The 26,510-nt window shown below is 52.9% G+C and overlaps 1 protein-coding gene across 4 annotated transcripts in view; it reads right to left on the bottom strand.

Moving 5' to 3' along the window:
* PTPRU (protein tyrosine phosphatase receptor type U) overlaps positions 1 to 26,510 on the bottom strand; it is a 76,099-nt gene that overhangs the window by 40,839 nt on the left and 8,750 nt on the right. For all 4 annotated transcript variants that reach the window (XM_037057215.1, XM_037057216.1, XM_037057217.1 and 1 more), the window contains exons 2-10: positions 20,336 to 20,467; positions 17,301 to 17,572; positions 16,741 to 16,822; positions 16,524 to 16,639; positions 15,984 to 16,158; positions 15,188 to 15,481; positions 5,404 to 5,712; positions 896 to 1,005; positions 189 to 390 (exon numbers count right to left, since the gene is read on the bottom strand). In XM_037057215.1, coding sequence (XP_036913110.1) covers positions 189 to 390; positions 896 to 1,005; positions 5,404 to 5,712; positions 15,188 to 15,481; positions 15,984 to 16,158; positions 16,524 to 16,639; positions 16,741 to 16,822; positions 17,301 to 17,572; positions 20,336 to 20,467 — 1,692 coding nt within the window. The remainder of the gene's footprint in view (positions 1 to 188; positions 391 to 895; positions 1,006 to 5,403; positions 5,713 to 15,187; positions 15,482 to 15,983; positions 16,159 to 16,523; positions 16,640 to 16,740; positions 16,823 to 17,300; positions 17,573 to 20,335; positions 20,468 to 26,510) is intronic.

The following is a 26,510-nucleotide window of genomic DNA, read 5'->3' as shown; positions in this document are numbered from 1 at the left end:
GATTCCACTGACTACAGTCTCCTGAGCCCTCTGACTTCATTTTCCCTGACCTCAAACCCTAAAGGGCTCATTTATCTCAGCAGGAGACAACGATAACCACCCCCTGGAGGCTCCCTGCCCCCACCACCCACGGAGCCCCAGGATTCTGGGACTCCTCTGAAGGGGCCAGGCCAAGGTCGGGGGCTCACCTGAGATGTTCGTGGTGATCTCCGTGAGGGCCGCCTGGCCGAAGCCTTTGCCCGTGCGGGCCCGCACAGAGAAGAGGTAGGTGGTGCCTGGGTGCAGGTTGGAGAAGACATGGTAGGTCTCATTGCGGAGCTTGGAGATGGTACGCCGTGGGCCCGGCACGTTCACCGCTGGGTCTGATGACTCAATGCTCTGGTAGCTGATCTGTGGACAGGAGGGGCAGGTAGGCAGGCACAGGGATGGGGAAAGGCATCCACGGCCTAACAGCCTCCCATCCATTATGGTTAAGGGGTAAGGCTGGGCAAAGGGAGCAGCTCGGTGACTGTGGGTGCCACTTAGCCCAGCTGCTGGGAACTTTCCCCTCCCTCTCCTGCCTTCAGGTGCCTTGTCCCTATAACTCAGGTATCCCCAGCCTCCGAGCCGCTGGGGCCCAGTACCAGTCCAGGCCTGTTAGGAATCGGGCCGAACAGCAGGAGGTGAGCTTGAACGTAATGTGCTTGAATCACCCCAAACCATCCCTCGCCCCAGTCCATGGGAAAACTGTCTTCCACAAAACCGGTCCCTGGTGCCCAAAAGGTTGCAACCCACAGATACTGACCATAGTTGAAGGAACCTCAGTGATCACCCCAGTCCCCACACCATGCTCCTCCCTCTCCAAGCTGTGTGTCTGCTTCCACCAGGGGCCACACAGTAAGGGGTCCAAACCCACCTCATACTGAGTGATGAGGCCATTGGGTTCCTGCGGCTCCTCCCACTTGAGAAAGATCATGTCCTCCAGCGGAGTGAAGGTCAGAGACTCAGCGGCGATCCCACCAGGCACTGCGCGGGAAAGGCAGCATGGGGCAGGGGAAAGCTGGCTTTGTAGCCAGAGACCCAAATTCAAATTCCAGCCCTACCATTTCCACCCTGGTACACTTGGACACCTCAACCTCCCCAAGCCTCGATTTCGTCATCAGTGAAATGGGGGTGATGCTAACCCTTCCCTCACCCAACTTAAATGATGTGATGTACATAAAGCACTTTCCTACGGCTCAACCTATTCCTGGGCCCTCAAAAAGTAGCTGGCCCTTTCATTACTCTGCAGGTTGCGTTCCACAGACAAGAATGTTCGGATGGTCTTATTCTGACCCAGCTGAGTAGTTTTCAGAACATATAAACATTTGCCAGAGAAATGAAAATAATTGCCTTAGTGGATAGACACATTCTTTTCTAATTACATAAACAATATGCTCAATGTATAAAATCAATATGAGCAGAAAGAAAATTAATGGCACCTACAATTCCATTACCCAAAGAATAATACTGTTCACATTCCAGCATAAACCCTTTCGGGCACAGTTTTGTTTTGCTTTGTCTGTTTTTGTTCTCATGTATCATCCTAACAGCAAGTCACAAGATGTTTCTTCTGGGAAGAGAATGGTCTTTGTTTGGGAAAACACCTTAATAAACCACTGCTGGGAGGCTCAGCTCCTAGGACGGGGGCTCCTAGACCAAGCGGTTAGCGAAGCACCACCACCATCCACCCGCCAGGATGATGAAATGGAAAAGACGATCCCAAGTGTTGGTGAGGACACAGAGCAGCCAGAGTTTTCACACTCCTGCCAGTGGCCATGTAACCGGGTAAAACCACTTGGGAGAACTGGGTCCATCTGCCCGTGGTGAACAAGTCTACCAAAAATATTCTACCAAGATGTTTTTCTTTTCAGCACAACTGAAAACAGCTGACCACGGAAGACAACCTCAATGCCCAGCAGCAGTAAAGAGGAGGAACAAACACAGGGCCTTCACACAGTGGTCTGCTCAGCAATGAGACCAAATCCCCTAGGACTGCGCACGCAACCTGGCTGAATCTCTCATGCAAAAAGCTGAGAGAAAGAAGCCAAGTGTTTTAGACAGCCCATAAAAGGAACACACCCTGCGTGATTCACTGATACACAGTTCACACAAGTGGGATTTAATCCACGGCATCACAGGCCAGGATGGCCCTGGGAGTCTGTGGGTGGGAAGGCACAGGGAGGGGTCTCCTGGGATCGGGGGTGCTATGTCTCCGTCTGGGTGTGGGTTGTCCTGATGCAGTCTGTGAGAATCCACTTAGCCGGCCACTTAATGTAAGCATACCTCCTCTGAGCACCATCCTAACACTTAAATGCAAAGTAAAACAGAGTAAGTAGCGAGCAGCTCCTGGCGGGAGGAGGGAGGACAGGCGCAGAGAAAGAAGAAAGCAGGCCAAGCAGCCCAAGCCAGGCCCGGTCAGAGTGAGGTGAAGTCTCAACAATATGCCTTGTGGGGGAGCAGGGCAGAGGCCAAAAGATTTTAAGAACAGAGTGATCTGATGTCGAACTTGAGGTTGTTTGTGAAGGGTAGCAGAGTACGTTGCCCCCAAACATGCCACTTCGGCTTAAAGATTATTTTGAGCTGGATTGAGAGGGGAATCGAGGAGAAGCAGATACGGAAGGTCCTTCAGTAAAGTCCTTTCATTCAACACTGCTCTATTATAATGTTGATAAGAAACAAAGATGGCTTCCCCGCAGGGGCCACTGTCCCTGTGGAGTCTGGGGGTTCTCCCCATGTCTCTGGGTGTTCTCCCCGGGTACTCCAGTTTCTCCCCACACCCCGAAGATGTGCGTGTGAGGTGGGGTGGGGTATCTGAGTGGTCCCAGGGAGTGTGACCTGCTGTGATGGAAGGGCGCCCTGTCCAGGGCCGGGTCCCACCTTGGGCCCTGAGCTCCGGGCCACCGGCCACCCTACAGCTGGAATCAACAGGTTGAACAATGAGTATCTTACTTGTCTTTAATCATCCTTCCAATGTTTACTATTAGAAGTGCTTTGGGTCATTAACCAGAAATATGCCTTAGGAACCTGATTCCTGTTTATATCAATTAGTCTGCGGTAAAACTGGTTCTGTTATATGTCGTTTCACTGGAAGTCATGGTTGGTGAGAACTTATCGCTGATGCTAAATAAGGACCGTAGAAGAAAAGTCCTCTGCCCTCAACTATTTGCCTAAAAGAAAGACATACATTTTAGAGGTGCCCCCCTCCCCTCTCTACCCTGAAGGAAAGAAGTTAGTCAATGAGACAATGCTAGACTAGAAAAGCTACACAAACTTTACTAAACAGCCCTTAGCTACCATCAGTTTCCCCATATTTTTGCCTTTGCATAATCTGCTGCCCCTGGCATCTCAAGGCTTTTTCCTTTGTCTTGTCACTTCTCTAACAATTCACTGTTCTGTGGTTACGATGCCATAGAAGCCCAAGTTCTAACCAGCCCTTCAAGTTACTCATCGCTGAGCACTCTCTCCCATGTGTATGCGCCGCACACATGGTAATGAACTCCCATATGTCTGTCTCATTAAGCTGTCTTTTCTCGGTCTAATTTACAGAGCCCCAGCCAGTGAACCTAAGATGGAGAAAAGGGAGAAAGTTCGGCTTTTCCTTCTCCACATTTGCAGTTCTTCGGGGTAAACCCCTGTGGTCCTCACCCCCACCCCAGCAAATCCTCACCATGTCCGCACTGGGCACGGGGCACGCATGCTCCCTTGGGGGAGCGGGCTTTGGAGAAAACCAAGGGAGGAGCTCAACCCTGTGTCCAGGCTGCTGCTGGGCACAGCAGGAAACTGCACGTGTGGGCAGGCAAGGAAAATGATCCGCCAGGCACCTCCAGGCGCCCGGGAATTTGCAGGAATCTGGGGAAGGCTCCGGACCTGTGTTGGCAGTGGGGCTGCTAGGAACGAAAACTCTGAAGCAGATGGCCCGGTTTAAAACCCAGCTCTGCAGCCCGTCCACTAGCTATGTGATCCCACCTGAAAAATGGGAATGGTAATCGTAACCTACCACATAGGGCTGTCATGGAATTATATGCCCAAATATATGGAGAGCATTCAGAACAGGGCCCGACAGGGGTAGTAAGTGCTGGCTACGTATCAGCTGGGCGTAAGTGGAACACGTCACCCAGCAACGACAGAACATGGCACATTTTCCCAAGTGCACATTAAACATTTACCAACATTTAACTGTAGGTTGGGCTATAAAGCGAGGATCAAATTTCAAGAGACCAGAATTAGAGCATGTATGCTGCCCACAGTGGAATTAAGCTAGAAATGAATAACAAAACAATAATTAGAAAAGTCCCAATTGCCTAGAAATTAAATAATTCCAAATAATTCTTGCATCAAAGAAGGAATCATGACAGAAATTAGAAAATATTGTGAACAGAATGATAATAAAGATGGGACTCATCAGAAGTCACAAGTGCAGGTAACATGGGGCTGACAAGGAAATTTATGGCTTTAAATGCATAGATCAGGAATAAAGAGAGTTCAAAATTAATGCTCTCCTAAGCTTCCATCCCAAAAAGCTAAAAGAACAGCTGATCAAATCCTAAGAAAGTATAATAAAAAGAAATAAATATACAATAAAGAAATCAACTAAGCCAAAGTTGCCCCTTCGCAAAGGCTAATGAAGTTGATAAATCTCTAGCAAGAGTGAACAAGTTTTCGAGTTGGGGTCAGACCTGAGCCCCGGCTCTACCAGGTGCAGCTGGAACCGGCGGCGGAGGCGCTTCCCCTCTCTGAGCCTCAGTGTCCTCAGCTTCCAAATGAGATAATTATAGGCCCCACTGCACAGCACGGTTGTGAAATTCAAGGGATGTGTGCAAAGCACGTGCAACAACAGCTAATACCCAGTGGGCCCTACAAAATATTAGCTGTGGTTTTGTTTTAATAGCACAGTTCACCTCCTAAGGGAGAAGACACAAGTTACCATGTCAGGAATGGACAAGAGGGATATCATTTAACAGATGTTAAATAAATATAGTAAGAGGATTTTGTAGACAACTTTATGTCAAGGAATTTGACAATTTAGGTGAAATGAACAAATTCCTTAAAAACACAGTACACCGAAACTGAAATAGGAAAAAAGCTGAATATCCCAAAATCTATTTTAAAAATTAAAACTGTTATTTAAAAACACTGCCACAAAGAAAACTCCAGGCCCATGGATGGCTGGCTTCACTGCTGAATTCTTCCAAACATTTAAGGAAGGAATTATACCAATTAACCCAAAGGCCTCCAGAGAATAAATATTAGCTATCGTGACTTCGTTGTTATAGAGTTGATTTTATCCTAAGCAAAAAAACTTTCCTATGTACATCTCGGTCTCAGACACGGGGTGTCTGTCGGGGGCACGGAGGGCCCTGGGAATTGGGGCGGGGCTCTTACCGTCCTCGTCCGTCTGGAAGGTGACCTCCTTGCCCTCCTTGCGCCCCTCAGGGTTCGTGAGGACGAGGCGCACGTGAACGTTCCGGTAGGGCAGCAGGTTCTTGATGGTGTGACGGCTGACTCCGCGCTCCATCTTCACGCACTCCCGGACCGTCTGGTTGTGGCTGCTGCCCAGGGTGTAGTGATAGCACAGGGACACGGCGTAGGTGTGGCAGCGCGTCACGTTGTAGCCCAGCGGCTCCCACTGCAGGGTCAGCTGGCGGGCCTGGATCTCAGCGAAAGCCAGGCCTTTGGGGGCCCTCATGGGCTCTGGGGGACCCGGGAGAGAGAGAAGAAGGCAGAGAAAATGGGAAGAGAAGAGGAAGAGCAATCAGAGAGGAAACATCTCAGTCAGTTGACTGAAAGCATCCCCCCTCTGTCCCCAGGAACTCAAGGGGTCCCCCAGAAGGGTGTAGGTGTGTGTGTTTTGGAGTCAGGTGGGGCCATATCTGAACCCTGACTCTGCCACTTGCCGCTGGCAACCACGAGCTGAGTCGCTTCCCCTCTCTGAGCCTCAGTCTCCTCAGCTTCAAAATGAGACAATAATAAGCCCTACCACACAGGATGGTTGTGAAGTTTAAGGTGATGCGTGCAAAGGACACGCAACAACACACACAACAGGCCCCATAAAATATTAATTATAGTTCTGTTTTGATAACACAGTTTACCTCCTAATTCCTGGACCACATCAGGCCAGTCTGAATCAACCCATTGCTGTATTTTTCTTAAGAGAGTAATTCCAAAGTTGTTCTGTAATATGTGGTACAATAATATAGAAATCAGGAGGGCAGAGGAAACAAGAGCCAAATAGTTTTTAAATGCCAGAGAATGTTTAGGGAAACAGAAACGCATGCCATTAAGTCCTGTGCAGGGTCTAAAAACAAGATTCAAATGGAGTGATGAGTACCCTGGCTACCAATGCAAAAAGAGAAATATAATGTTATATAAGGAAAATAATAACAATGGCAGTTAACATTTACTGGGGGCTTTGTATGTGCCAGGCATTGTTTTAGAGCCTTTAAAATGCTTTGGTTTTATTTAATGCTTTTATTTCATGAACTCCAACAGACAGATGCTATCATTAGCCTCATAAAAATGTGCAAGTGGAGGCACAGAGAGATTAAGTAACTTGCCCACAGCAGCACAGACAGGTGAGTGGCGAAGCTGGGATTTACATCAGGACAGGCTGCCTCCAGAACCCGTGATCTGAATTAACTACCACCACCCAACCTCCCTGTTAGGAATTCACTGTCCAAAAAAAAAAATCCCACCGATGCCTCAGGAGAGACAGCTACCCCAACAAGAGGAAGGAACATGTCATAGCCTCTTGATGGCCACAAAAATGTGGGGCCACAAAAATGTCCCCATTTGATAAATGAAAAAACTGAGGCTTCTGGGGGAAGCCAGGATTGAACCCAGGGGCTCAGCCCTGAGTCCGGCATCTTCACTGGCCAGTGATATGACCTCAGGCAAATCTCTGGGCCTCAATCTCCTCCCCTATAAAATGGGGGCATGGGGGAGAAGCCAAGTTGTGAGGGACCTTTTCTCTCTTGTGCCCTGACTGTGAAATGTAGTGTCATTGCCCTCAAGTTCTATGAGCACCAACGTGTCCCCAGTTAGAGGATCTCAGGAAACAATGAACAGGGAGAGGGCACCGAAGCTTGGCCTCTCAAAATGATTCCGTCCCTATCATAGTTCTGTCTATGATCCATGTGCTCAGGATGCACTTTGCAGAGAAGATGCGGAGGGAAACATGAGCCCAGGCTGCTCTTTACAGGGACACGTGGATGGGACAGCTTTAGAGGCTGGCCTCCAAATGCAGCACGGTACAATTTTCCGTTTCCGCCCAGGAGCTCTCCTTTCTTCCCCGAGCCACAGACAAAGACCAGGTCCTCAGACATATATCTGGCCACCAAAGAAATAGTTCTGCACCTGTTAGGAGCAAGGCCCACCCTCTGACTTCATACAGTTCTGGCTCCCTCCTCCCCGCGGGCGTGGCGGACCTCGTCCCCACCTGACCAGGACAGAAAGGGCCAGCTCCCGCTGCTCACTGCCACCTGAGGGCTGCGGGCTGCAAGCCCACTTAACACACTTGGGTTTTTCCTTCCTGGACCACAGAGACTTTCCTAATGTTTTTCTATTCAGTCTTGATTTATGTGTTTGGGGCGGAGGGGGTGGATTTTGTGATTGCCGACTCTGCCGTCTTCTTCAGAGGCCCTAGGTTTATTTGCTGACTTTCTGGCGCTGGTCCTTGCTGTACCACGTGTTTTGTCCCAGGGTGTCTGTGGGAGCCGGGGTAGCACTGCCTTCTGTGCGCTAATGAGAGCGGGCCTGAGCAGCTCTGCACACACCATGCCTGCCCCCGGGATACCTGCCCCACTTTCCGCTCCATCCCTCCGCTCGGCTCGGCCCAAGCGGCCTACTTCCTACTTCCTTCACCCTCCTTCGGCATTTAAAGGCCAGCAGGGGACGCTACTCGTAAACCGGTGACACAGACTGGGCCCGGAGTACATACAATAAACGGGACAATGAGCATCCCATCCAAAACGGGCAGCTGCTGCCCAGCTCCACGCAAGGTTACCAGGCCCAACGACAGGCTCAGGGTTGCCAGATGCCCCTATTTTTTTAGCGTTGACATAACCACTTCCTCCTTGCTCAGGCGCCTGGGGAAGAGGAGCCAGAAATTCAGATTGTTATGTGAAACCCCCAGATTATTTAGCACTGACAACCTGCTCAGGTTCTTTAAGACCACTTTGCAGGGCACCAAACAGCAGCCTGAAACTCAGGGAAATGACACGGCCACCCACACGCCGGAGCGTCTCATTCTCCCATGGAGGTGCCAGCCCCACAGACCTCGCTGGGCTGAGGGATCTTGGGGAAGAAAGCTCGCGTTTCTCTTCACTCCCCACGCTGATCAAATCTGGGCAGATCCAGAGGCTGGAAGAGTTTGTTGACTACAGACTGATATGTTGATTGAGGGGTGTGAATTCATGAGTCTCTGTGTTTCCAAAAACCATCTGGCAGCCAGACACACTCCCTTCAGCTGCCAGCAGGCACTGGCAACACAGAACCTGGGGGCCTGCAAGCCCCTCCGTCTGAATTCCACAGGCTACAGCCACTCGGAGACCAAAGGTCAAAATGCACATTACAACAACAAGACTAACAGTTAACATCTGTTCAATTAGTCCAAGATGTGTTTATTTTAATAATGCTAATGAAGATACTGTAACCCTGAACCATTCAACCGCTTCTGGTGGAAGGGACTTTGGGGTGGGGCCGGGTGCTCCAAACTGCAAATCCTAAATCTACCCCTTATTCGTTCTGTGACCTCGGGCAAGTGACTCAACCCCCTTGGAACGTGAGGTCCAGGACCAAAACAAAACAGAGGTGACCACGCCTACTTTGAAGAGCAAGTGCCAGAGCTCCTAGACAGGTCAAGTTGCCCAGCCTGCGCTAATGAATTAAACAGGTGCGCACTAAGGTGAGACGCTGGTAGCCGTGCAAATCAGTACAGCCATCTTTAAAGCACTGTACGACAAAGCCCCTTCTTAAACCACTGCTGTCTACTTATCCCAAAGAAAACTCAGGAAGGAAATAAAGCGCTATAAGCACTGTTTCAAAGTCATTTTTTTTATAATAATGGGAATCTAGAAACAAACAGTCCAGCAATATGGAGACACTCAGTGGACTTCTACACCCACTGAACAATACGATCAACAACCTCACGCATGTAACGGCATCACGCGATGGAAGCAGAATACAAATGCTTTCTACATCCCAATAACAAGGGTGTAAAAATGTGTACATGGGCAGAAAAACCGAAACAGCTGTTGGGCTAGGGTGACGAGATTGAGAGAGATTTTTTCAATGCCTTTTACTAACATTATATTATTGTTTTTATGGTAAATAATGTTGTGGGAGGGGAGTGTCAGGGGGATAGAGAAGACGACAACACAGCTGGCCACCAACACAACAGCCACCGGCCCAGGCGCCTGAGCAAGGAGGAAGTGGTTATGTCAACGAGAAGCATGTCATTAACAGGGGCGGGACGAGCTGCTCGGGTCCTGCCTGTCTGGCCCCTGCCCGGGCTTCCCTCCTGGCCAGCCTGTGACAGATGGTTCGAAGTGCCTAGCACAAAGTGGGCACTCGGCCCACACTGGCAGCTGTTTTGACGTTGTCTCAAACATCGGATCGGAAAGCAGGGCACCCGAACTTTGGTTCTGACTCTGCTATAAACTCACTGTGTAGATTTGGGCAAGTGACTAAATTTCTAAATCTCAAGTTTACTCATCTGGAAAATGGGGTCAACAGCCATTACCAGGAAACCTGGGATCTTAACCCACTCCGTGACCACAGGCAAGAGCCCGCCCCCTCTGGGTTTCCCTCCCGCCTCTGAACACTAGCAGGAATGGAACAAGACTCTCTACAGGTCCCCAGCTCTTACTTCTTCCATTCTAAGTACCCACCTGACCAGGACTGGCTTTGAAGAGTTAAAAACACCATAATAATGACAGTTGTCATTTATGAAGTGCTTACTGTGTGTTGGGCACTGTATTTCCCATGCATTTAATGTGTTTGTATGCAATTACCTGCATTTAACCCAAAACGCTGGAGGGCCCCAGGGTGCAGACTTCACAAGACCTCTCTTTTCTGTCTACGCTTATTCGGGAAAATGTAAGGGCTAAGTGTGGGGATCTCAGCCTCGGCAGTATCGACATTTTGGACTCAATAATTCTTTGTTGTGGGGGGCTGTTTGTGCATTATAGGATGTGTAGCAGCTTCCCCTGCTTCCTCCACCCTTTGATGCCATTAGCCTCCCCACCCCACCCCCCAACCTCCCACCCTCTCACCCCCCTCAGCCCCCTCGTTGTGATAACCAATGTGTCTCCAGACACTGCACATGTCTCCTGGGAGACAAACCACCTCTGGCTGAGAACCACCCACGTAAAAGACCTCATCCGGTCTCAGGGCTTTAAATACCATCTACGCCGTGTCTACTCTGATGACTTCCAAATGTATATCTGCAGCCCAAACCTGCTCCCTGATCTCCACACTCGTAAATCCATCTGCCTGATGCAGCTCTCCAATGACCCTCTCACAGGCACTTCAGCATCAACAGCGACCTCCTGCTCTGCGGACCCCCGGACCCCTGTCACAGCGGCTCCTCCTGCCGTCTGCTCCTTCCCAGTAAATGACAGTTCCATCCTCCCAGCTGCTCCAGCAAAACGCTTGGAGCCAACCTTGACTTCTCTCTATTTCCTTCTCTCTCGTTGCATATCCAATCCATCAGCGAGCACAGTTAGCCCTGCCCTCAGAGTAAACCCAGAATCGAACCACTTTTCACCACCTCCACGGATCTTCCCAGCTCTCAGCCTCCACCCTCTCCCCTGCAGAGAGCTGCTGTAGCCCCCTCACTGGCCTCTCCTACGGCCCCCTTGCCCTTTCAGAGTCTATTCTCCGCAAAAGGGCCAGAAAGCGGGTGATGTCACTCCCGGTCTCCAAACCCCACAGTAGTTCCCCAGCTGCCCCCAAGTAAAATGGCCCCGAGTCCTACATCCCCAGCACCGTCGTGACCTCATCTCCTGCCATCTCCCCCTCAGTCACTAGCCAGCAATTACACTGGTCTCCTCGCTGCTCCGCACACAAGCCAAGCAGGCTCCTGCCTGCACTGAGCTCACTCATCTCCGTCAGCCTGGAATGCTCCTCCCCCAGCAGTGCCTCCGGGTCCTGCACAGCCCAGTCCCCACCTCCTTCAGGTCTCTGCCATAATGTCACCTTCTCAGTAAACCAGACCCTTGAGCCTTTTTAAAATAACAATCTTCCTACCTCCACCCTCCTCCCCCTCACTGACCCTTGTCATCATTTCACAAACTACATAGCTCCTTGTTGTCTGTCTCCTGTCAGCAGAACGGGAGCCCCACACGCTAGCGGCCTTCGTCCACCTTGGTCCCAGCCCTATATCCCTAGGAACTATATAGTACCTGACACATAACAGGCACCAATAAACCATTTTGAATGAATCTTCACAGTGTGTACGGTAAAGATCATTATTATTCCCACTTTATAAAACAAGGGACTAAAGTTCCAAGAGGTTAAGTCACTTGACCTAGATCCCTCAGCTAGAAAGTAATTTCCACTGCGATATGCCCACCATCCTAGGGTCTCCCCAAACGCAGCATTAAATTGGATCTTAGCTGGTTCCCAGATCAGCTTTTAAATAAAGCAAAGAATATATATCGCTTGTAATGGTAAAAGTCAATATATGCAAATGAAATATGAAAAATCTTGCGGTAGCAAATAAAAAGAAACACTTAAGAATACGAATGACAAAAATAAATAAACCTAAACCTTGTACCTTATTCAAAAATTAATTCAAAATGGATCATGGACTTAAGCATAAAATGTAAACACTATTTCACAGTTTCGTTGAAAAAAACAGGAGAAAATCTTTTGAATCTAGGATTAGGCAAGGAGCTCTTAAACTTGACACCAAGAGCACAATTCATAAAAAAAACTTTTATAAACTGGCCCTCATCAAAGTTAAAAATGGTTGTTCTGTGCAAGACCAGGTAAAGAGGATAAAAAACAAGTTAAGAGCTGGGAGAAAAGCATTTACAAACTATACACCCAACAAAAGGACTAGGTCTGGAATGTGGAAAGAATGCTCAAAACTCAGCAATAAAAAGTTAATAACCCAGCTGGAAAATGGGCAAAAATGCCAACAACCATGGAAGAGGAACACAGATGGCAAACAGCACAGAAAAAGATGTTCCACATCACTAGGCACTGAAGAAACGCAAATTAGGACCACACGGAATATTACTATACAGCTCCCAGAGTGGCTAAAATAAAAAATCACGACAACACTAAATGCTGGCGAGAATGCTGAGAACTGGATCACTCACACATTGCTGGTGGAAACGTAAAAAACCCAGCTACCCTGGCAGTTTCCTATAAAACTAAATATGCCATTACCACGCGACCCATCAGCTGGGAGCACTGATCCCAGAAAGTTCACGTCCACGAGGAACCTCTACGCCAACATTCACAGCAGCTTGACTTGTCAGAGCCTAAAAGTGGTGCCAGTCCGGATGTCCTTCAACAGGCGGAAGGTTAAGCAAACTGTGGTGCGCCCATACCACAGAACACTACTCAGCCATAAAAAGGAATGAACCGTTGACACACACAACAAACAACTTGGATAAATCTCCAGGGAATCACGCTGAACAAAACAGTCAATCTCAGTGCCAAAACAATACAACTGGAAAAGAAGGTGTGTTTTTTTTTTTCAATAAATGGGGCTGGGACACCTGGACATACCCATGCAAAAGAATGAGGCTGGTCCTGGCTGGTGTAGCTCAGTGGATTGAGCACGGGCCTGTGAAGCAAAGGGTCGCTGGTTCGATTCTCAGTCAGGGCACATGCCTGAGTTGCAGGCCAGGTCCCCAGTAGGGGACACATGAGAAACAACCACACATTGATGTTTCTCTTCCACTCTCTCTCCTTCCCTTCCACTCTCTCTAAAAATAAATAAATATTTTTTAAAAAAAAGAATGAGGCTGAATCCTGACCTCACACCATATACAAAAATTAACTCAAAATGGATCAAGGGTCTAAATGTCTATGAAACTCTTAGAAAACATAGGGGTAAATCTTTGTGACTTTGGATTAGGCAATAGTTTTAGGTAGGACATCAAAAGTATAAAGTGGGCTTCATCAAAATTACAAACTTTTTTGCTTCATAGGACACCATCAAGAAAATTAAAGGACAACCCACAGAATGGAGGAAAATGTTTGCAAAGACATCCAATAAGGGTCTAGTATCTAGAATATATAAAGAACTCCTACAACTCAATAACAAAAAGAAAAAAAACAATTTAAAATGGGTAAAGGATCAGGACAGACATTTCTACAGAGAAGACAAACCAATGACCAATGAGCACGTGAAAAAAATGTTGAGTGTTCTTAACCATCAGGGAAATGCACACCAAAACCACAGTAAGTATCACTTCACACCCACAAGGAAGGTCATACTCAGAAGACAGGCAGTAACAGGCATTGACAAGAATATCAAAAAATCGGAACCCTCATACGCTCTAATTAGGATGTAAAATGGGACAGCCGCTTTGACGGAGTTACCGTGAGATACACACACCATATACCCAGATGAAATGCAGACATTCGTCCACATCAAAACCTGTCCCTGAATATTCACAGCAATATTCTTCATAATAGCCAAAAAGAACAAACACCCCAAATATCCATCAGCTGGTGAATGGGTAAATTGTAGTACTGTCCATACAACAGAAGATTGGTCAGCAATAAAGAGGAATAAAGCACCGATACATGCCACAAGATGGATGAAGCTTAAAAACATTATCCTAAGTGAAAGAAGCCAATCATGAAAAATAACCACGACATATTGCAAGATTCCATTCACTTGATGAGTCCACAAAGAGGTCACTTTATAGAGACAGAGTAAATTGCTGCTCGCCTAGTGTTGGAAGTGTTAGGGAGAAATGAGCGGGCTGCTAGAGGTAGAAGGTCTCCTTTTGGGGGGATGAAAACGTTCGAAAACTGATTGTATGGACAGCTGCACAGCCCTGTGAATACACTGAAAACCACCACATTCTAATGAGTAAATTGTATCAGGTGTGAAGTATACCTCAGTAAAAGCAGTACCAAATTTAAAAATCAATTCCAAAAGGTTATATAATGACTTCATGATTTATATGACACTTTTGAAATGACAACATTTGAGACACGAAGGGCAGATCCGCGGTGACCAGGGTCTGGGGTGGAGGAAGGACTGGAGGCGAGTGTGGATACGAGAGAGCAACACCAAGGATTCTCAGGCTGATGGGATTGCCTGGCCTCTTGACTGTGGTGACAAATGCACAAACCTACACGTGTGGTAAACTGTATAGAACTAATTGCATACAAATGACTACAAGTGAAACTGGAGAAGTCTGAATAAGTTCTGTGGATTGCACCCACGTCAATATCCTGATTGTCATATTATGCTACAGTTTTGCAAAATGTTACCACTGCAGGAAACAGGGTAGAGTGTACAGGGGATTCTGTCTGTATTTTTTTTTAACTTATGTGTGAATCTACAATTATTGCAAATAAAATCCCAATTTTAAGAGAAGCTGAGATCACAGAGTGAGAAAATTGTTCTTTTCTCAATTTCTCTTCAGATTAAAACACTTTTACCCTTTTCAAGGTGGAAGAGCAGACCTCAGGCTCCAATGCCTAGACCAGAGAATCCAGCTACATCTAACACCTTTAACAACACACCTTTTTATTGAATGGTGTTCAGTTGTTTATTTTATCTAGATGGTATGATACAGAATGAAGAACACAGATTCTGGAGACGGTCCATCATGGGTGGCAGCTCTGCCACTGACCAGCCGTTACTGTGGCCACTTAGCATCTCTGTCCGTCAGTCACTTCATCTACAAAACGGATGTGAGGAGAGGACCAGGATCATGGGGCTGCTGTGGACTGGACATCTGTAAGCGTGTGTGTGTGCACACATGTGTAAGTGTCTGGCACAAAGTTAGGAGTTAGCTACCATTTTTATCTTTCCCATAACAAGGGTTGAGGGAAAATCACATCTTGGCAAGTTTTAGAAGCACAAACGCAGCCCGCACTACCTCTCAGACTGTGCCACTTTCTTCCTCGATGCCCTGAGCCCGGACCCGGGTGTCCCAGGGAAGAGGTGGGTTCATGAGGCACACACCTGCGCACTTGGTGCGGCTGACCAGGGGCGGCCCGGGGCGGCCGGTGCCTCCCTCGCCCGGGCGTGTGAGTAGCACGCTGATCTCGTACTCCGTGTCCGGGTCCAGGTGCCACAGCTTGTAGGTCTGCAGGTTGACTGCGTGCACCTCTGCCCACGGGCCGCGCGACATGCGGTACTCAATCTCCTTGCGCACGATCGGCCCGTCGCCAATAATGGAGTTGGTGTTGAGCTGGATGATGAGGTAGGTGGGACCAGCGCGCAGCAGCTGCGGGGGCGCGATGGGAGTGGGGGGCTCTGCGAGGACATAGGGTGGAAGAGGAGCCCACGGATGTTGCTGTAAGGCCCCGGCCCGGGACCGTATCCCGTCACACCCAATTCCCAAGAACCCTCCCCGTCCTGCCGGGACCCTCGACCAGAACGCTTCTTCCTTCCCCGTTAAATGCCCTGGCCCTAAGGGGCGCCCCACCGCAAAGACTGACCCGTTCCTCACTTTCAGCCCACACCCTCTCCCTCTCCCCCCCTTGGAAGCCCCAAGTCCTCACCACAGAGACCGATCGCGAGCCAACCCCGGCCAACCGGTCCCCACAGCCTGATCCCGCCTGGCCTGGCTCACACCTTGACGCGGTCGTCCCGCGGGCCCGCCTCTCTCTCAGTCAGACTCCACCCCCTCCAGAAAGACCTCCTCTCCCGAGAGACACCTCCAGCTCCCCAGGCCAAGTTTCAGGTCAGACCCGGAGCCCGTTCGACCCTGCTCCCCAACCCCCATCGGCCTCGCCCTCCGCGAGCCCGCGCTGACCCTTGACGATGAGCTCTGCGAAGTTGGAGACGCCCGCGCCACGCGGGGCCTGGGACACACAGCGGTACAGGTCCTGATCCGCGCGGCCCACCGCGGCCAGCGGGAAGGTGGCTAGGAAGCGACGGTGGCTGATGTGCCGCACGCCGGCCGCGGGCACCAGCGCCCCGCTCTGCCGCTGCTCGAGGAGAGGGGCGACGGAGTCAGGGACGCCCGGGAGAGCGGGTCCCAACCTCGCTCTGACCGGGCCGAAGGGAGTAGCAACCGTCCCGGCCCCACTTGCCGCCCCTACTGCCCACACTGGGGCACAGTGTGGAACCCGCTGTTCCTGGAACCCGCTCCGCCACAGGAAGGTGCGGAGCTCGTTAAAGAAAGGTGGTCGCTTTGCCTTTGATGGACAGTGTGGTCTGGGGATCCTGGGTCCCTGCTCTGTCCCGGGAGCGGGGGGGGCGGGGCGGCGATGCAGGCACCCGAGAGGGCAGCGCAGAGCCAGGTCCGGAAGAGGCCCCCAACACACTCTGGCCGAGGTTCGCGCCCCCTCACCTGCAAGAGGAAACGCTCCGCCTCCGCCGCTCGGCCTGCGGCCATGCACTGGAAGGAGGCGTTCTGGCCGGCGTTGACCTCCACGTCGCCCAGGCGGGAGAAGTGCGGGGCCTTTGCTGCGGGAATACAGCCGCGGAGTGAGCTGGGTCTGCGCCCCCCTCAGGCGGAGCCGTGAGGGTTTGCCCCCATCACCTCGAACCCGGGGTCTGGAACTCACCGCAGGGGTAGCTGAGGAGCAGGATGTCATCGAGGCCCATGTAGCCCCTGCGGTCCGGGGAGATGAGGGCCTCGAACAGCACCTGGGAGAGGCGGGAGGGCCCCTGTCACACTGACATGCCTCCAGCCCTGCCTGGGGAGGTGTCCAGGAGAGCCCCCTCTCAGCTCTGCTCCAGCCCCATCCTCAAACCAGCAGAGGGCAGCTCAGCTCGCAATGACCTGTCAGCACCCAGAGCTAACAAGGTCAAGGCCAGAGGTTCCATCCCAATCCTTCAAACAGCAAAACTCTTCCCAGCCAGACAAGGGCACAGTTCCAACACACCCTTGACCCCAGCCACAGACTATTCGCACTAAGAATGACCTCTGATGCTGAGCCCAGACTGAAACCTCACTGAATAACCCAGCACTGACCACAGACTGACCCCTGACCTTGACCTCAGATCAACTCCTGAAGCTGAAGAAACTAATCCCAACCTTAGCCGCTCACTTAGTCTGTCCTGAAGGGGGCGCCCGTCTACCCCCGCCCCAAAGCATGAGCCGACCAGACTGCACTCACCCTACCTGATACTCATTGGGCCAGAAGGTGCTGACAGCCATCTCGGCCTGGTGCCACTGGCGGCCGTGGGACCCGGTCATGTTCCAGACGGCACTACCCAGGGGACCTCCGTTGACCCGCACGTAGATGCCCAGTGTGCCCGGGCTGTGCCCATCCCGGCTGTACAGGAAGTAGCTGAACTGCACGCAGTGGGTGTCATTCTCACTCAGGCTTTGGAAGATGACGTGGGCTCGCTGGCCTGGAGCATGCTGGGAGGCATTGACCAGCAGGTAGGAGCCTGGAAGGAGAGGAGGACGAGTCAGGAGCTGAGGAGACCACGGGGGGAGGACCGAGGTCAGCGGGGCCCAGAGGAGGGGTCTGAAACAAAGGACCCCAGGCACTGTGCACCCACCGTGAGCCAGGGGTTCTGATTCTGGTCCCAGCTCTCTCATTCACTGGATTCTGTGCACTTCCCTGCATCTGTTCCCCAAAGGAGAGAGTTGGAGCAGCAGGAAAAATACAAAACCCTTTCTTGCTCCTCACCACCTGCCATCACATCCAAACTCAGGCTAACCCGAGGCTTTCCCCATGTTGGGGGCTGTCCCTCAAGGTAGGGACTAGGACACTCATCTCTGCAGTCAAGTGCCCCGGAAGGACTAGCCCTCAAAGGCCACCTCTTCTGAGGTTTCACCCCCACCCCATCTTTCTACAGATGTTTCCCAGCAGACTATGGGGCCTCAGGCCTCCACTGTGTCCTCAGCACAGGCTCTGAACCCAGACTGAGTGAACGCATACGCATAGAGCAGACTGCAAGAAAGGACTAACTTCTCTTCCAGCGCCCCACCCCCACCCCCCACTCTGCTGCCACACCACCCGTGTCTAAACTCCTGAGACACAATTCTCTTGGTTTCCAACCTGAAGAAAAGCAGCCCTGTCCCTTCCCCAGAGATGCAGGCTGTGAGCTGGCCTGAGACTGGGGTGAGGGAGTGGGCTGGCCTCCTGGGAACCTGGCTGAGGGATCACGGCTTCCCTTCCGTGGGGAGAAGGCCCCAGCAGCTGCCAAGGGGGTGCCCGCAGCCACTAGCACTGCCTCCTCCTGGGCTTGGCTGACAGCCAACACAAGCTCATTCAACTCCCAGCTCCGGGAGGACTCCCCGGGGACTCCCCAGAGTCGATCTCATTCATCTCTGTGAGCGAGAAGCCTGTGAGGGCTGCTTCTGGTTCGGTCCTGCCGGCCTAGTAAACAAAGCCCCAGGTCCCCATCCCCTCTCAGGAAGGGACAGAGCCCAGCCCCCAACAGTCTCTCTTGGCCCACTCTGCGGCCTCCTCTCTCTTCTCCCTGTGAGCAGCTGTGTGTGTCTCTCCCCACTCAATCCAACACTTTGTTCTTGCTTCTTCCTTCTGCTCCCTCCGCCTCTCTCCTTTTCTCTAGGCTTTTCTCACTCGGCATTCCCCACCCTTCTTTCATTAACTCCCATCACCCCTGTGGCTCTTCCTTCTCCTCCCTCCTGCTCTCTGTCCCTTCTCTCTCCACCCTCCACACCCTCCCCAAGACAGTGGAAGGACCAGGAAAACAGAGACTGTGTCCACCTTGCTGACCACTGCATCCCCAGGATCCAGCCCAAGGCCCACGTTATTTGCTAAATTTCTCTCTCCCCTTTCTCACTGGGTATGCCTCTGCCTATGTGCATGAGAGAGGCACAGCCCACATGTGCCTGGTACATGCCAACCACGTACCAGACTGAGCCTGGGCCCTGGGGACATGGAGACAGCCCACACAAGGCCCTACCACGGCGGGGGGGGGGTGCCTCGGCAGATCACCATCACACAGGTCGGACTTTGACACCTGAGGGTACAGAGGTCAAACAAGGAGCTGGGAGCACTGCAGAGGCAGAGACAAAAACTCCAGGGAGGGCGCAGTGTGTAGAAGAGGAGGCAGGGAGGCCTCCAGGAGGCAGTGCCAGTGAGGGAGGTGAGAATTGGAGGCCACCCAGGCCAGGGCGTGGAGGGCATCTCTCCTGTGGGCTCCCACTCCTGGCCCAGCCACTGAGAATCTTTGGTGCCCTTCCCCCTCCCCCGCGCCCTGGGCAGCAGTTGCATGCTGAGAGCTGAGTTGTTAGACCCTGGCCCCCTACTGTGCCAGGGCAAAGAGGAAGGGACCCCCAGGCTGTCTGTTGCTGAGGCTCCCTCAGCAAGCCAAGGTGGTTTTCACTTTACCCTATGTCCTCCCACCCAGCCTTTATTGGTGAGAAGGTCAATAATTTGGGCTCTGCCTGTCTTATCCCTTTATTAACTCCCAGTTGATTCTGCACCCAGCAAAGAGGGGTGCTAGTAATTGGGCCCCCTCAGATATCTTCAACAATGGCAACTAAACATTAATCGAACCCCAACGTGCCACCCCAGGTTATATACTTTATCTAAAACCCCTATGACATGAATTACTCTCCCCACTTTTTAGTTAAGAAAATGGAAGCCCAGAGAAGTTAAGTGACTTGCCCAAGGTCACACAGCTGATCAAGTGATAATGCCAGGATGTGAAGCCCATTCTTCATGATGCTGGAACCAGTGTCCTAGGGGCCATGACCAGAGTAGGAGGCCAGAACTAGAATCCCTGTATGTAATTTGTCTCCTGGCTTCCCAGTCCAGGGCTCAAAATGCCCAAGTGCCCCATCCTGAAGCAGTGGCAGGGCACTGTGGAAGCTGGGGCAGATCTGGGGCTTGTGAGACAAAAGGGGCACAGGAAGGAAGGTTTCACACATATCCAGCCCCATCACTGCTCCGTCAGCACCTTCAGGTCCTGGTCGACCAGGATTCCGAGGCTCTCAGGGAGGAGAGAGGGGCTTGGATTACCTGGAACTACACCCATCTTACAGAGAAAGCTATCTGATGTACACAACTGGGCAGTGTCCAGAGAGCTCCACGTTCGCAGTGTCACGCATGTCATTACAGACGCCAAAGCAGAGGAGGCCCGGAGACTGAGGAATGTACCCACGGTCACACGGCAGGTGGGCAGAATGCCCCTAGGAGACAAATGGGCAAGGGCAGCTAAGAGGAGACTCACCGTGGGGCAGGTCCGCAGGTGCCCGGGTGCCGGGGTGGATCCGCACCTGCTCCCACTGGAAGTCGTCGTACTGGGCCTGGCTGTACTCGCAGGGCACTGCTGAGTCACTGGCCTCCTCGAAGGTGCAGCCGGCTGTGAGGACAGGGCCTGGTTAGCAAGGCCAGGACAGGGCTGCTGGCCAGGAGGGCTCCTGGGTTACCTCCAGGTGCCCCCACACTGTCCTCTCCCACCCAGGCCCACCCACCTCCGCTCCCTCCCCTCACTGTGCCCTCCCACAAAACTCTCCCTCCTCCACCGTCTCCCTCTCCCAAGACCCTCTTTTTGTTGTCTCCTCCCAGTGCCAGGCCTCCCCACCAGGGCCACGCCTCAGGTACTTTCCAGGACCCCCCACTGCTCAACCACCCATCAGAGACCCCCCCTGGACAAGAACTAGTTATCATCCCCACTCTATCATTGAAGCCTCACAACAACTCATGACACCAGAACTAGCAGCACCCCCATTTCACAGATGAGGTGACTGAGGTCCTAAGAGGCAGAATGGCTTCTTTAAGGTCACGCAGCTGGTTAGTGCGAGATGGGGTTTGAAATGTGATCTCCTGACTGCGAGCCAACGTCCCATTGCCGATCCCTCCAACTCTACATAGAGGACAGACGTAGCAAACCCTGAGACCAGCAGGGACATGAATGCCCTACGCCAGCCCTGACAGTATGTCCTTAAAAATAACTCTGGCAACGACAGGCTTACGACAAGCCCTGAACACTTCAGACGCGGATTCGCACTCCGGCCTCGCCTTCGGAGCGAGTACCACTGTCATTCCTACCTGACAGATGAGTTTCGGTCATTGCTCACAGTCACCCAACTTGGGGCTCTGCCTGCAGGAATGTGACACTCGAAAGCACAGTCCTGTGTGGACAGGGCACGCATATGAGTAGAGGAAGCAAATTCTCATGATTTGGGACCAATATTTGCAGGTTAAATGAGAAGAAGGAGGAGGAGGAGGAGAGGACTGAAGTGGATGTGAGACCTCCGCTGGCAATGAATGAGGGCTGCAAATCTTAGCGAGCTCAGCGAAGCCCCGAGACGGACACCTGATGACCCTGAGAACACCCCGGGATCAGAAAGTGACCACACACCGCCCCTGCACCCACGCCCCAGCCTCAGTGTTCAGAGTCCCATCGGGGTAGTCAGAAGCATCTGAGACCAGACAAATGCCTGAGCAAGCGGCAAGGAAACAGGCACGCACACACCAGCCCTGGTGTCTGCAGGAGACAGACGAGGTGACTGAGGCTCCGAGGGGCGGAGGGTGCATCCACAGTATAACGTGGTAGACGGGTGAGTGGGCTTTGGCATCAGACAGACTTGGGAGTGAATCTTGACTCTCCAGTTTGTGGGTAAGTCACTTCTCATTTCTTAGTGTCAGTTTCTCGGCCACACATGGGTTGTGGAGGATTCAGTGTAGGGTCCACTTAGCACAATGCCCACAGCACACACAAGTACTCGGGAAAGAGCAACTTCTCACACATGCCGCTCCAGCCTACGTGAATAGCAAGCAGGATCGGAACCCACGCCAGTCGGTTGCCAAAGTCCACATCTCCCACCAAAAAAGCCTTCACTAAGACGGGGGCAAACCTGAGCTGCTTCCCAGGCTCAAGAAGAGGAAGAGAGAGGAACAGACAGCAGTTGGGGGGTGAGCGCCACATGCCAGGGACAGTAGAGGCTTTGCACATGCAGCCAGCGATTTCACTGCAGGAGGCTCTTGTTTCATCTGCAGCAGGGACCCTCTGGGTTGTCATGAGGACCACGTAAAGCAGCATATGGAAACACACCGGGTGCGGCCCGGCGCAGAGGGGCTCGCCGCTGTTGGGGTGTTTTCCTTTCCTCTTCTTGGACCCTATCAGTGTGCAAAATGACGGGAAGTGGGCATGAGGCTGGCACAGAGTGCGTGCAAGGAAATAACAGAAGCCTCTCTGCAGAGCTGGGGCAAGACCCAGGCGGAGCTCTTTGCCCCTTTGCGTGAAAAGCCCTGGTCAGCACCATATCCTGTGGCCGGCAGGAGGTGGGTTTTAACCCCATCAGTGCTGGGAAGGCCTCAGCTCTCCCAGTAGAAAATGATTCACAGTACAGCTCAGAGACAGGACTTGGCCAGTAGGGATGATCAGGGAGTACTTCCTGGAGGAGGAGACAAGTGAATTCATTCAGCCTGAGCTTAGTCTGCTCCTGAAGGTCTTAGCCCAGGCATCCCTGAGGCAGAGGGACTGCCAGGAAGGGGAGCCGAGGACCTAGAGCCCTAGCTAGGGCTCAGGTTCTTCACAAACAACACAGCAGCTGCCCCAGCTGTCTCACCCACGGCCCTGGAGTGAGCCTGAGAGTGCCAGCTTCCTCCGTCATGTGCTGCCAGGACTTCCAAACTGACTGACCTGGTCAGAGGGACTCCCAGACCGACTGACCTTAACCAGCATAGCCCCCAGACTGACTGGCCCAGGCCAGTGACCCTGCACAGGTAGACTGAGCCAGAGTGGCCCCACTGTCACCCAGCTGACTGCCAGACCATCTGACCTCAGCCAGAAGGACCACCAGACTGATCGACTGACCCCAGACCAGCTGACCAGGGCCAGAGTGACCCCTGACCTCTGCCAAATAATCGACCCCAGCCAGGGTGACGTCCCCAGCTGACTGACTCCATCCAGAGGGCCCCCTTAGGCAGAATGATTCCCTCTCCCTGGCCCATGTCCATCCCTAGTCCTGTACGTCTGAGCCAGGCCCATTCCAGCCACAGCCCCTAGTGGGTAAAATCCTCAAGGAAAACCTTACCCACCCCCAGCTCACCCTGGGATGGGAACAAGCAGCTCTCCCAGGCCCTGGGAAAACCCCCATGACCTCCAGTCTGCACGGGCGCAGAAGCCAAGATCCAAAGCCAAGTCCCAGCGCCTGCCTGAGACCCAGCTGCTGCTAGGGGCCAGCAGCCCAGGAGGGAAAAAAGAGATCAGACTTTGGGTTCAGAGCAAGAGTGGTAGCAGGGAATCCCTCTCAGCTCCCCCAGCACAGACGTGGGCACAGACATGGGCACTGACACAGGCACTCACATCAACACCACCACAAGGGGGCTGCCACTCACCCCTGTGACCGCCTGCACCGGTGAACCCTCACAGTAGCTCAGAAGGTGGGTGCTATTGTTATTCCTATTTAACCAATGGAAACTGAGGCCCAGAGAGATGAGGAGGCTTGCCCACGGCCACACGTTCAGCCCCACATTCAAGAAGACAAGGCACAGACAAAACCAGGCCCTGGTGGGCCACTGACCACAGGTGCTAGCTCAGTGCCATTCCTGGGACGGTGTTCTCTGACCGAACAAGGTGAAACCCAGGCTGGCATCATTGGAGGCACAAGGAGAGTAGGACCGCCCTGCCCACAGACCTCCCCGTGTGAGTGGGGGTGGGGTGGAGGATGGGACAAACGAGAGGTCACCAGGGTGGGACCTAAGAGGTACAGAGAAAAGGTTCCTGGAGGTGGGTACACTGGAGCAGGGTCTGGAGGGATGGGCATTGTTTCGGCCAGCAGAGCTGGATGGAAGGGTATGTGAGGCAAAGGGCCCGGTGGTGGTGGCAAAGGGAGGCAGTGAGTAAACGCAGTTCGTGGGGGCACAGAGGGGAGCGACTGTCAGAAGCAGCAGGGGACGAGGATGGAAGGAGGGGGTTAGAGCTACATCAGGGGGGTTGGCTCCTTCGAGTTGGGAAGCCACAGGCGGCGCTGGAGCAGGGAACTCCCGGATTCTGCTGAGACACGAGTGACATGTTCTGTGAGCCACGAGGAGGCAGGTGGCTTCTCCAGAGGGCACTACAGGATCAGGAGATCGAGAAGCCACCCAGGGGCTGGGGGTCAGCTGTCAGGAACTAGTGAGGAAAGGGGCCTCAGTCCCTGTCCTGGATGCAAACATTGCACACTCTAGTCTCACTCACGGAGTCGCAAACACTCATATACACACACACACACACACACACACACACACACACACACACTCCCTTGCTCCTGCCTAGTCTGAGCCTCAGGGACACAGTCTCCACTGGACTAGGCACAGGGGGAAGCCAGGCCCCTCCCTGTCTCCGCCAGGACCTCCCTGAGAGGGTGGGCTTGATCAAAGCGGGACCACCACAAGCTCCCCCAGCCTCAGCTCAAACTCGCCCAGCCACATTCCTCAGCTAATCTCCCCAATCTGGCAGGCGGTTGCCTGAGCAACCGTCAGCCACAATTTGGGGAGGCAGGAGGACGGTTTATCCACATCCGGCTGGGCTCTGGATGGGGTGATGGAAGGGGCAAAGTAACCTCTGCAGAAGGGACCAAAGTGGGGGTGGGCCCTGCTGTAGGTCTGGCGTGAGGGTCTCCACCACCCCGCTGCATGTGTCTCCACGTGCTGAGGCGTGTGTGTCTGTGTGTGCATGGCCGTGAGAGTGACAGCCTGGGGCCGACTGACAAGCACTCAGGCAGGAGACCCAGATCTAACTCCTGCTGAGCCTCTAACACCCCGTGTGACCACGGGCGGGTGGCTTGCCCTCCCTGAACCCCTGCTTCCTCACTTATGAAGTGCAAGTGGGGAACCAGGTCACTGCCGACTCCGCCTCCAGAACTCTGGTCCCATTCGAGTGAGTACACACGAGAGCGCGAATTCCGTGAGGGCAGGGACAGATGCCGTGGTGGGGAGGCAAGACTGAGCATGGCTGTCTCCCAGTGGTGTCCCCAGGGCGTGCACTGTGAGGTTGTGGGTGCGCATATTCAGCGATATGCACATGCCTAAGGGGGGGGTTGAGCTGCATGGAGGGGGGGGGTGTGTGCATGCATATGTGTGTGTGTGCCTGTGAGCACCACAAGCACGTGAGCACAGACCCCCTCCCTGCCAGGCAGGGAGTGGTGCTCTGTGCCACCCGCAGCTGTCATCCACCAGCGGGGACTCTGACGGCTCTTGGTGAGCAGAGTTTGTATGTGATGAGATATGTTCCCTTCAGTTTATCCACAGAACATCCAGTCCCCAAGGGCAGCCCCAGGAGAAAGAAAACTTCTCCCAGAAGATTACAAATTGAGGGCTAGGGTCGCACCCCATCCCAGCACAGTCCTGGCCTGGGAACCCAAACACCACCCCAGTGACAACACAGGCCTATGTCATCAGCCGAAGCCACACCTCTACTCCAGGCATCCCTCACCCAAAGCCTGGAGCCAGCACTGGCCCCACCCCTGGACATCCCTGCCCACCCCAGCCCTACCCCAGGTTCTCCACCCCAGCTGAAGTCCCAGCTCGGACCCATCTAACCCCCACCTCCTCCCTTACCGAGGTTAAATCCCCATGCCCTGTACAGACTAGATGGCCAATACACTCCCCAACAGTCTGACCTCGACTGACCCCACTAGGCTCCAGGACCATGCATGACCCCAGCCCAGAGGCCTGACCCTGCCTACTTCGCCGATCTCCTTGTCCAGACCATCACAGCGCAGACCTCAGCCAGGGCTCTCTGCAGCTACCCTCCAGAGCCCTGAATAATTGATGAGCAATTAATTAAGGGCAGAGCTGGCCGAAATAGTCCACCTTCTAATCACACAGGCTTCAGCAGAGCTGCAACCAGGAAGGTCAACTCAAAGGCCAGCCGACTCAAAGGCCAGCGGTACAACATCCTTCACCTCCACTGAGGCTAGAAGGACGCCAACTACAGAAAGGGAAACAAGCCACACCCACTCCCCATCTCCCTGACCAATAAGCATCCCAAACCCCAAGGTTAACCGTTGGGCTGATCTACTGGCAGTATAAAGGAAGGCAGAGGACAGGGCCAGACTCCACCAGGAGGCAAAGGACTGAATGGAGGACGGTGCTGTGCAGAGGGACAGTGGGCCGAAAGTACACAGACCCCTGCTGTGCACACACCTGGTGTCACACAAAAACACAGTGCAGAGTAGAGAGGCAGAGGGCCGTGCACACACCGTGCAGTGGGAAGATCTACCCTTGCTAACTGTCTGTGGAGGGAGCGGGCTTTGTGGCCCCACAGTGTGGTGTACCAAGGGCGCGACTCCACACTGTGCAGAGGCAGAATGCAAGTTATTCAACGCAGGGGAGCAGGGCACACAGTGTGCAGAGACCCCTGGAACAGTGCGGCCCGAGTGGTCAGCCCCACGATGCCGTGTAGAGGAGCCGCA

The sequence above is a fragment of the Sturnira hondurensis genome, unplaced genomic scaffold (assembly GCF_014824575.4).
Source record: "Sturnira hondurensis isolate 20B ecotype Veracruz unplaced genomic scaffold, ASM1482457v3 Scaffold0009516, whole genome shotgun sequence".
Lineage (NCBI taxonomy): Eukaryota > Metazoa > Chordata > Mammalia > Chiroptera > Phyllostomidae > Sturnira > Sturnira hondurensis.
Note: the sequence above shows the minus strand (reverse complement) of the source record. Positions and strands in the feature narration are given on the sequence as shown.